An 11,871-nucleotide genomic window follows, 5' to 3' on the forward strand; every position below is an offset into this window, starting at 1 on the left:
TATTATTTCTGACTGTTAACAGGATATGTTGGGACTTTAGACTCTAGCTCTGTCTTAGCTCTGTCTATATGTATGATATCATAATTTAATTTTTAGCAATGAGGCCTTCAACAAATTATTTTCAGAAAACGGGGAAGGAGGTGTATATCTACTACCATCTAGTGGGTGTGCTGAAGTACCACAGCACTGAATGTGAATTCTACTGCTTTACCGGTTTATTTCGCTGGCCATTGCTTACTGTAAGTGATTTGGACTACAGTAATATTTAAACGTGTGAATACATGTTAATATGTTAACAGACAAAATTATTAACCTTAAACTATTTATGATTAAATCATGTTTTTGTTCATTGTTTAGAACATAATAACCTGAACAGGACAGGACTTATGTTTCCAAAATTGGGTACTTTTAAAATCTGTAAGTAGTATTGTGTTTCGGGAGTTGTCCAGTAGGCTATACGGTGTAGGTCTGGATATAGCTGGCTGACTCGTGCCAACATGTTGGCCGAGGAATGACCTCGCCCAGTCCATATTGCGGATTCATTGCCGATCTTACATCATTCAGCCTCACCGCCTGATACTAAGTTACCTCCAGTAGGTGACAGTTCATCCATGTTTCTAAGTAGCGAGTAAAAGAAGACTTGATAAGACTGGGCATTTTCATATCGAATGTAGAGCTAAGGCGAAGGCGGTGATTGTGTGTAGGTTATTTGTTTTCAGAAGCTAATGTGCGATAATTGCGAAGCCCAAGAAGATGAACTATTGGCGCTGTCGAGTATCTATAGTGACGACGAGTTCGTTCGAACAGAGTCGACATCAGGCGGAGAGATCCGAGTTACAGTGGACTTGCCTCGGGACTTCAGTGTAGTTATTAAAGAAGGTAGGAGATGAAATTAAAGCGTTATTCATCATGTTTTAGACTGCTTACAATTTTTCAAGTTAGTCTGCTAAACTATAGCCTATATGCATAAAATGTAAATGTAAATAAGTATGATTTAGTTTGTAGGCTTTGTAGTCAATATCACAGAGGATACAATTCTACATTTGTAGGTAAGGCCAACCCGGTTTTAAAGCCGTCCTGACGTGTGTAATTTCTGAAAAACATGACTGCATACACCCTTTTCCTGCCATCTGGGATCACTCTCATGTCGCAGCAGTGACATGAGAGTTACTAATTCCTCATGTGAGATGAAGGCTTAAGCATATGAATCGGAATCAGAATCAGAATGGGATTTATTCGCCATGAAAGTTTGCACAGACAAGGAATTTGCTTTGGCAGGAAGGTGCAAACAATAAACATATAGGGACCTAAAATTTAAATATGTGGACTATCTATACTAAGGGTACATAAACTAGCAGTACTAAGTGGGATTAGAATTAAAATATACAATAAAATAAAATATAAGTTGCCGTAAATTACAATATAAAAATACAAAAATACAAATATTACAAAAACAAAAATACAAATATTACAAAAATGAATAGGCCTCTCATGTGTTGTTGTTATTGTCACCTAGGAGACTCGTTGAAGCAGCACGCCATATCTTTTCTTCCTCCTCTGGTTCTGACCTTCAACCTGCCAGGAGATTATCCTTCCTCTTCCCCACCCACATTCACTCTCAGCACTCGATGGCTGTCACGTGCACAGGTGTGAGGGTGTGTGTGTGTGTGTGTGTTTCTCCACTAACAAGTCTAATGCATTTCCTCAATTTAATGTAATACAACAGAATACATTGGAAGCTGTGTGTGTGTATACGACGTGTATGTATGCATATGTATGTGTGACCTGCTATGACCCCTGGCCCTCTCCCTCAGCTCTCAGCAGTGTCCAGGCATCTGGAAGAGCTGTGGCAGGCTGCAGAGGGCAGCGTGGTTCTGTTCTCCTGGGTCCACTTCCTGAAGGAAGACCTTCTCAGCTTCCTTCACATCCAACCACCCCTTGCGGTCCCGGTCAGCCAGGCACCCGAGGAGCCCAGCCAGTGTGGAGACTCAGGGGCTTGTGGAGGAGCTGAGGGCCCCGGGTCCCTGGGCCCTGGAGAGGCCTCGGTCGGTCCCTCAAAAGATGACCTGCTGGCAGGGCTCCTTGCCTACGATGTGAGCCAGAGACGGAGGGAGTTCGAGGGCCAGGCGTTCGACTGCCGCATCTGTTTCCGGGGTATTCCAGGCTCCGGGTGTTTCCAGTTCCCACGGTGCGGTCATGTGTTCTGTGACCCTTGCGTGGCAGAGTACTTCCGGATGCAGATCACCGCCGGCAACGTGCAGAGCCTCACCTGTCCCGAGTCCGAGTGTGACTCAATGGCTACACCTGGCCAGGTTACAACTGAAACACAACCCCTTAAACACCTGCTTATGTCATCAAACACGCACACACACACTCATCCCTTCAACACCTGCTTATGTCATCAAACACGCGCACACACACACACACACTCATCCCCTCTCCCTCAACTTCCCCTCACACCTTCCAGGTGAAGAAGCAGGTGGGGGAGGAGCTATTCCTTCGCTATGACCGCCTCCTCCTCCAGTCCACTCTGGACAGCATGGCGGACGTGGTGTACTGCCCTCGCCGTGGCTGTGCCTCCGCCGTGGTCCTGGAGGCCGACCGCAAGTCCGGCATCTGCCCCGCTTGCCGCTACGCCTTCTGTAGCCTCTGTAGGAGGAGCTACCATGGCCACGCCCCCTGCTTTCAAAAAGAGGAAACGGCGAAGGAGGCGGCACAGGACGAGTATGCAGCCATACCCAAGAATCTGGGTGAGGGGAAGTGTGTGTGTTAGTGTGTGTTTATGTACTAGTGTGTAGGCATGTTGCTGACTCTTCAGTGTGTGTGTGTGTGTGTGTGTGTGTGTGTGTGTGTGTGTGTGTGTGTGTGTGTGTGTGTGTGTGTGTGTCCAGCCGGTGTGCAGATCCTCTGGGAGGACTACACCACAGGCAGTCTTAAACGAAGGAAGGTTCTAGAGAAACGCTATGGGAAACCCGGACTACTGACAGACTGTCTAAGTGAGGACTGGCTTTCCCACAACAGCAAGTCCTGTCCTCGGTGTAACTCCAAAATATATGTGAGTCACTGTCCACACTGCACTCCTGCAATAGAGGTCTACCTGACCACATATTGTATTTTAGTTTTCAATTTAAAAAAAAGAAATACAGTAGTTGACATACAAGTGTAATGCTTGTAACTTGGTTTGATACAATGAAGCAAGTCTAACCTCCAACAGCCCTTGTCTAGGGTGGATTATTTGAACAGCCTTTTTACATGCAATGTTACAGACAGCTTCACAGATTCCCACAGGTCCGCACCTGTAACCAACCTAAACCCTCAAGCGCTAACCTGTTATTTCTCTCCCTGCTTCTTTGCAGAAGGACGGAGGCTGCAACAGGATGTGTTGCACTAAATGTGGACTTTATTTCTGCTGGGAGTGTCTGGTCCAACTTCATGAGAAGAAGAATAGCTGCGTACACTTTATGTAAAGAATAGCAAGAGGGCATGCTAGAATATTATCAGCACTTAAGTTTGTAGTGGTAACCATACAATACATAACAATTATGATACTGCTACAATGGAAACAGCACTCGTGATGTGTGTGAAAATTCCTACTAATACTGGATCAATGATAAAAGGATATAATGTTACCATGATAATGGATTAAAATGTATTACAGTATCCTAATCTTATGATAGTAACTTTCGCTTATTTATTTTTGTATAAAGGGCAAATGTTTACTGACGGGAAAAATACGTTTTAAAATGTTCTATGTTGACATGATTCAAATGACAATAATCAGTAGATAAAAAATCAACAGTGTATAGGAACAAATACAAAAAAGACATCATCACAATTTAATAAAAACTATGTAACATTCATATAATCTCTGTGCTTGGTTAATGTGCCCGGAGGCACAAAATCCTTGTTGAATTATAATACACACAGAGTCAGATGGCTGAGCGGTGAGGGAGTCGGGCTAGTAATCTGAAGGTTGCCAGTTTGATTCCCGGCCGTGCCAAATGACGGTGTGTGCTTGGGCAAGGCACTTCACCCTACTTGCTTCGGGGGGGGAATGTCTCTGTACTTACTGTAAGTCGCTCTGGATAAGAGCGTCTGCTAAATGACTAAATGTAACATTCCCATTCCTCTTGCGGGTTTATTTATTATAATTCAAAACCTTGTGACTTGAACCAATACGGTTTCCAGAATAACCAGTATTATGAGCATCAGGTATCTCAGGGTTTCAAACAGCCTCTCCCTGGTTTATTCTTTATTGTGTTGAAGTGAAAGCGGAGCTTCAGTTGATAGGGAATTTAATGACAGGTTTCTCTCATAAAACTTAACAACAGGGATGCTTTCCAGACAGGTTTACAGGTATTTACATTGCAGGATTTTGGTGTAAAACTCTTTAAAGGACATTTTCAGCTATAAAGCCTAAGAGGTCTGGATATCACAGTCAGTTGAAGAACATCACCGGAGGCAGTTAGACCAGGAGGTTATAGAATGCTTTGGTACACAGCACTCTGTGTGCTTGGATTAATCCTTCCCTGCGTACATGGAGACATCTCTGGTAAGATCCGTATCTCACTCTCTGTATCGATCACAAACCAATCGACACCCATTATTGGCCTATTTCCTCTCGACCTTAAACTGTGAGATCTTAAAATATAGAACATAATCATGCTCACTTCCTAATATACATATTGTATTATATGTTATATATATATTATTTTACCATATTTGGCCATCATATGTTTTTTTCATACAATATTTGTATGAACCCATCAAGTAGGCCTTCCTCATTGACTGCATCAACAGGGGCGTAGCCACATGGTGGCCAGGGGGGGCCACGGCCACCGTTGGTCAGAGAATGGCCACCCTGCCGGCCCCCCCAACCTCACAAAAAAAAAACAGAACAGAAACGGTATGAAGCTGAAAAAATGCATTAGTATTTTTTTTTATAAAGTCGTCTTATATTGTCATTTGTCACTTACGCTACAAGCCCCATATTCGCAACATGTTGGGCCACATCCCCATCAACAGCGCGAGACACAAACCAACGTACCTGCATTCTGACAGCGCTTCAATGGAGACTAGCAGCTAATCAGCTGCTCGGAGTGATGCAGTGTGTGAGTTTTAGAATAGTAGTTTTTGACAATCAAGTGCCACCCCAAATAAAAGACCCCAGAAATAATGTCCTGGCTACGCCCCTGTGCATCAAAGTCATTACTTTTGTGTTATTGATATTTGTTTAGTTTACACTATTCATTTAGTCACTTCTGAACCTGCGTGTCCAGTTTAGACACCACATGCATGATAGAACATCAAAGCATCGAAGTGTATAGTGCTAGTCACACACTTCACAAAAATCTGAACTGGAAATGTGTGTGTTTGCCAGAAATTCAGACCGTGGTCAGTAACTTGAAGATCTCTGCCCTGGCTTCCTCCAACTCAACGGATGCCTCTATCCAAGCTGCTCTCCAAAATGTAAGAATATCTTTATTATTTATCAGTGCCGATCTGAACTGAGTTCTAAGGCTCAGTGCATTATATTCATAAGGTGTCCTTCTGCTATATTGACTAAGCCAGTGTTGAATTGAATATTGTCATGAAGAGACTGATGCATGTTATTATTTATCTCTCTCTTTCTCTGTCCATTTAAGTATCAATCTCTCTCTGTCTGTCTATGTATCAATCTCACCCTTTGTGTCTTTCAGGCAGCTATCCAGCTTGAGTTCTATCTGAAGACAAACTACGAAGACATCCAATCCTTCAGAATCACCAATATAAAAAAAGCATGACCTGTACAAGTGGTTGTCAGGTGATAAAGCTAAAGCTTGTGATTAATTTATTTGTTGTGGAGTTGCATTATTTCTTGCATAGAAAGTTGTCGAGGTATTTTATCACTGTATCCCAATCTCTCTCAAGGTAATATGTATATTATATATTCATATTTGTGTTCAAAAGAGGAAGTGTAGAGTAGATTAAGTGATTCCCCCAAGACAGCCAGCAGAGGTCCTCATTGATTTGTTGTATTTTTTGATATCACAGGATATCAAGCGCTGGATGTATTTTTAATTTCATATTATACATTCTGGTCCTTGGACACCATCTTATGGCTGCAATAAAACACTACACTATTCGGCGATAAAGTGTAGAAGGCCACTGTAGCCTACAGTGTTCACAGCAAATTATAGGCAAAAGCTTTAGATGACACGATAAGCCAGATAATAATTTAATATGTTGTTGTTCAGTAAGAACCAGTTAGTACACTCCAATACAGTACAGATGTACAACATTACAGATTTTCAACACACATTTTTTAGAGTTGTCCAGTAGCCATCAGATTTAATAGAAAATTACATGTTGCATAGGCTGAACTGGCTTACTATTCAAATACTGTAGCCAACATAGACTTTTTGCTGAGCCTATGTTCAAATATTGAATCAGGGAAAACCTTGTAGAGACAGTGTAGAAGGAGAGGAAGCCGGCGTTTGACAATAGGCCCACAGTCTTGTTACGAATTAGACCGAGAGAGAAAGACGGTGAAAGGAGGGGCTACCGACGAGGAAACGTGGATAAATTGGATGACACGGTGCGTGCGCAATGAGGCTGACAAATAACGGTGGATGGGATTTAAGAAAAAGGAAATGACCTGATTCAATACATTTGTTTATTCAGATTGAAGCTTCTATTGTTGAAACTATTTTTCCGTGGATTTTTGTTTTTCTGGTTTGTCTGCGGACCCTCGCGGTTGGCTACCAAGATAATGACCAGTGGAACGCACGTATAATTCATGTTGGATAGAGCTGCAGCGGTTAGTCGGAAATATATTTTAAGCATAGGTCTGTCTATGCATCACAGGGAGGTGATATCGGGGAAAGAGCTTTGTCAAAATATCCCAGATCGTGATTAAACAACATATCTCTCCATCCTCGTCGGTATGTACAGCATGACGCTCGTGTGTGACAGGTTTTAGAATCAACGATATAAACGTGGACGGCTAGAGTGCTTAAACAGGATTATTCTGAACACTCTGTATCAGATGGATATTTAAAGATAGATAGCCGACCGATCGAATGTAGTTTGACTGAAATAAATTAAATGTTATTACTGTATTGTTGTTATTGTAGTGGTGTTATTGGTTCATAATGTAGCTCTATGGCAAATAGGCCTGAATAAAAAAATCGATACAAAGATAATATTACTATGTTATGATCTGTATCCTATACCATCTACAAATAGTATATTGTTTTGGTTGCTAGTGTGTTCCAAAATGTCAGGTGATGGCTACTAATAAATGACAGCTATGTATGCATACCAAATCATGTGTAAGCCAGTGTAAACAGATCATATTCCACACCACCTTTCTGAGGTGGAGAACCAGTCGTGCGCCCTGCTCGTACGCGTGGGCAGACACAAACAAATAAGACAACATGGCCATTGTTCAGTCAAGCCGTTCAGTTCAGTGGCAGGTCACTCAGCTGGCCTCTCTCTCTCCCTCCATCCCTCCTTCCCCAGGTCGTCTGTGGCGTGTGAGAGATGGCGTGGGTCCTGTCTGTGCTGGTGTTCCTGGTGCTGTCAGTCCACAGCCGGCCCTCTCTGGGCTGCCCCCACGGCTGCCGCTGCTACAGCCTCACGGTGGAGTGTGGCTCCACGGGCCTCAGAGACTTCCCCCCCCACGTGCCCCCCTCTGCACAGGTAGGCCGCACGCAGGCACACCTCACACGAGCATGCATGCACACACACGCAAGCATGGACACGGACACACACACGCAAGCGTGCGCACACGCAAGCATATACACCCACACACGCAAGAATGCACACATTTACAGCACTTATACGTACACACATACAAATAAATATGCTGTACATTCAACACATACACGTGTAACCAGCATTAGAGTTCTGTTTATATTCAAGTGATATCTTCTTGTGTTACTCATCATTTATAATATATATTTTTTTAAGAATCTGCATTCCTCTCTTCCTCCTCACGTCCCTTCTCTTCTCCCTTGGCTGCCGCTGTGTAGACCATCTTCCTCCAGGATAATGCCATAGGTCAGATCAGAGTACAGGATCTCTCCCACCTGGGCCACCTTCACTACTTGTATCTACAGAACAACAGCATCTCAGCCCTGGAGCCCGGAGCCTTCCGGAACCAGAATCTGCTGCTGGAGCTGGCACTCAACGGCAACCGCATCCATCTGCTGACTGCAGACATGTTCCGAGGCCTGGAACACCTCCGTATCCTGTATCTGGCAGGAAATGACATCACCCGCCTGCAGGACTACACCTTCAGAGGCCTACAGGTGGGACTCAAAAGCTTTTGAAGTTCTGTGCATTTCCTGGAAACAAACAGAAACCACATTTTAAATGAACAGACATTGATCAAGCGATTCATTTTAATAACATTGTAAGATGTAAGGCCCCAGACAAAATATACTATGGTGACAGTGGTTGATCAAATCAACTCAAATTTGAATTGGACTGCCCTTTTAACAAGCAATGCCACAGAGGGCCTCACACACACCCATAGAACTGCACCTAAACCTCCAACCTAAACCCTCATAAGAAGACAAGGGAAAACTTCCAATAGTTCCAATAAACTTCCAAGAATCAAGCCACAGCCTGACCACCATTCATACATACGTACCTATTATATGGTGGTTGGGCTGTTGCAAGGCCATCTTTTCTGAAGGCCTACACATAGAAAACACGATTCTATTATTCATACAAAGCAAGATGCTCACGATCGTAACAGCATGAGGTTTTTCTCCATGGCAGCGTCTGCAGGAGTTGCACCTGCAGCAGAACAGCATCGAGCTCCTGGGGGACCAGGCTCTGGTGGGCCTTACCTCCCTGGCCCTGCTGGACCTGAGCAGGAACAACCTCCAGACCATGGGCCCCGCCACCCTCCGACCTCTGGTCAGCCTGCAGGTCCTGCGGCTCACAGGTCAGACTGCAGGATGTATGCGCTTGTATGTGTGTGGGTGTTTACGGTATACCCCCAGAGTCGAATGTATGCAAAATTATTCTCAGTTTGGACTAGATGGCGAGCAATACGCCCACAGTCAAAGCCTTCATGTCCTTCGTGATTTATTTATTCCCTCTTTTCTCCTCACTGTATCAATGTAACCCCTAACCCTCTACATGCATCACTGCGTCGATCTCTCCACACCACACTTACACAGCTGTAGCCCAAACATCCCTCACCCAACCCTAACCCAACTCCCCCCCCCCTCGTCACCTCTGACCCACGCTCCTCCTCTCCTCGCCAGACAACCCGTGGCGCTGCGACTGCGCCCTCCACTGGCTGCGCAGCTGGATCGACGAGGAGGGCCAGCGTCTGCTCAGCTCGGCCGAGCGTCGGCTGGTCTGCACGGAGCCGCCCCGCCTCTCCCACCTCAGCCTGGTGGAGGTGCCCCTCAACAGCCTGGTGTGCATCCCCCCGCTGGTGCAGCTGGAGCCACGCCGCCTGGCCGTGCGGTTGGGCGAGAGCCTGCGGGTGTCCTGCCACGCCTCGGGCTACCCCCGGCCCCAGGTGACCTGGAGGAAGGCCTCCCTGGGCAAGCTGCCGCTGGCCCCCCGCGGCCTGGTGCAGGATCTGGGGGGCAGCGGCGCGGCCGGGAGCGGGGGCGGAGGGGCGGAGAACGCGGCGGGCCACCCGGGGGAGGAGAGGGTGAGGCTGCAGAAGGGGGACGGTGGCGAGAGGTTCGATCCCGACACGGGGAGCGGGATGCTGTTCCTCAGCAACGTGACGGTGGCTCACGCCGGGCTGTACGAGTGCGAGGCCTGGAACGCCGGGGGCGTGGCCCGGGTGACCTTTCAGCTGGGCATCAACTCTTCTTCCTCCTCGTCCTTCTCATCTCCCTGGGCCCCCGTCTCACCCTACGCCCCCTCCTGGCCCCGCCTGCGCTCCTCCCGCCCCGCCGCGTCGGACGTGAGCCGCGAGCCTCTGTACGCCCTCGGCAGCATGGCCTTCAGTGCCCTCGGAGCCGCCACACAGACCGCCATCGCCATCGGGATCTCGCTGCTCGCCCTCACCGCCCTCCTGCTGGTCGCCATGATCTACGGTCGCCAGCGGCAACGCCAGAAGGAGGCGGAGGACAAGGAGGAGAGCATCCTGTACGTCAACGACTACTCCGACGGCCCCACCACCTTCGCCCAGCTGGAGGAGTACCGTGACGAGAGGGGCCACGAGATGTACGTCCTGAACCGCGCCAAACCGGTCCTCCCTCCGCCGCCCCACACCGCCGTGACCACCGCGCTGGGCTACCCCCAGCCGGAGCCCCCCTCCCCTCCCTCTTGCCCCGCCAAGCTCCAGTCTCAGGGCGAGCCTGACATACGGACCATGAGGAGGATGGCGGGGGAGGGAGGGGAGGCGGAGCCCGTCACCACGGCGGAGTCCGAGGGCCTGTTCCTCAACCACACCGGTCTCTTCCTCGACTCGCAGATAGCGTACGAGATCCACTGCTGAAGAGAGGAAGACTGCGAGGAAGAGGAGGTAAGGATGAACAAGTGTGGGTGAATCCTCTGAACTATAGGGACATGGGTTGAGGAGCAGCGGGATCGGGGTGTCGTCCCTCTATGGCCTGATGTGACCGGAGGACCTAGAGATCTCCTGAAACCCTGGAAACTGTGATACGCTCACCAGCATGGAGGTGGAACTGGCCCTTAAGCTGACTAGCTCAGAACAACCAACTGTCCTTCACTAGATAAGTCCCTTTATTTAACTGGGATTTGTGGAGTGGTGTGGCAAATTGATTGGAAGCCTTCCAACCAAGAACTGCTGATGCTGCGTTGTATCTTGCTGTGAGAGAAGAGGAAGGATATCAAAGTGTGGGTTCGTTCAGGGCAGTTGTTTTGAAGAAATGTGTTGTGGACAAGCCAAAACATAATCCAGCCAAACAGAAATACTGTTGTGTTGTGTCTCCTTACCCACTTTGCCTCTTTTAACATACGAACCTAACAGTTGTGTGGATCCAAGAGCAGGCTCCACTGACCTGCTGTATCTCACCTGACCCAGATCAAGAATAAAAACGCACAAAACTCACCGAAATTGTGTAGAATCTGTAATATCTTACAATGGGTTTCTCTGAGACATTATACAGATCGAACCCAATTCCCCATTTTCTACTGCATAGTGTAATCTCCAAAGATTTCTTTGGTCAAATTATGTCGAACCTCTTGGATCTCCTCCAGTTTCTTCTCATCGTATTATTGGCTAAGTTTCCTGAAAATGTGTAAGATGTGAACTTGCATGGAGAGGCAATATTACATTGGAGTGCATTATGAGATAGTAAATGTCAGCCATATAAATGCGAAAAATATTTTATAACTAGCCTATGAAAGTAAGGCTTGCTTCTTTATCAACAAGTTTTTGTTGCCTGTAAAATTACAGGTTGCCTCATGTGGCCTCCCAGTCTCCCAAAAATATTTTCTTATGTGTTCCCTTTATTCACATGGTCACGTGTTTCAGTTGCATTTCATTTCAGTTTACCTCAATAAGTCTAGTTACTGTACAATCTATGTGTAAAATGTGTTGCCTGTTGGCCCATTACTCCCAGCACAGTGTGGAGCCTGTGTGGTACGTTCTGTGTGCTGTGTACTGTGAAGCTGCTCTTACAAATATTTAAATATGTAGAGGGCATCTAATCCCTTAACATTGACAGAAACATTCTTCAACCTGTGATTTTGGCTTCCATATGTAGAACATTTTCATATTTTGCTAATATGATTATTGCCGGAACGGCTCTACATACAACCAAAAAGGGCGGTTTGCATTTCTACTACGTTAAACTATCGATTTATGAATTTTGTCTCGATGTTATTTATGTTCCAGCTACATATTGATTTCCAAATAAATTACAACTTATTGATGTGTTC

General features: G+C 46.3%; 2 protein-coding genes and 1 long non-coding RNA gene across 3 annotated transcripts; all 3 read left to right on the forward strand.

Moving 5' to 3' along the window:
* The first annotated feature begins 584 nt into the window (after positions 1–584).
* On the forward strand, positions 585–3,827 carry LOC134011159 (E3 ubiquitin-protein ligase RNF14-like). The gene is made up of 6 exons (XM_062450639.1): positions 585–879; positions 1,517–1,647; positions 1,815–2,312; positions 2,468–2,750; positions 2,892–3,055; positions 3,357–3,827. The coding sequence occupies exons 1-6, from the start codon at positions 726–728 to the stop codon at positions 3,465–3,467; spliced, it is 1,341 nt and encodes a 446-aa protein (XP_062306623.1). The 5' UTR covers positions 585–725; the 3' UTR covers positions 3,468–3,827.
* Positions 3,828–4,263: 436 nt separating this feature from the next.
* LOC134011416 (uncharacterized) lies at positions 4,264–5,787 on the forward strand. The gene is made up of 3 exons (XR_009928427.1): positions 4,264–4,561; positions 5,381–5,469; positions 5,700–5,787. It is a non-coding gene; the product is annotated as an uncharacterized LOC134011416 (long non-coding RNA).
* A 1,698-nt stretch (positions 5,788–7,485) lies between these two features.
* Positions 7,486–11,869, forward strand: LOC134011129 (leucine-rich repeat-containing protein 24-like). The gene is made up of 4 exons (XM_062450599.1): positions 7,486–7,683; positions 8,016–8,294; positions 8,770–8,938; positions 9,264–11,869. The coding sequence occupies exons 1-4, from the start codon at positions 7,525–7,527 to the stop codon at positions 10,460–10,462; spliced, it is 1,806 nt and encodes a 601-aa protein (XP_062306583.1). The 5' UTR covers positions 7,486–7,524; the 3' UTR covers positions 10,463–11,869.
* The last annotated feature ends 2 nt before the right edge of the window (positions 11,870–11,871 follow it).

Source organism: Osmerus eperlanus, chromosome 24, assembly GCF_963692335.1.
Source record: "Osmerus eperlanus chromosome 24, fOsmEpe2.1, whole genome shotgun sequence".
Lineage (NCBI taxonomy): Eukaryota > Metazoa > Chordata > Actinopteri > Osmeriformes > Osmeridae > Osmerus > Osmerus eperlanus.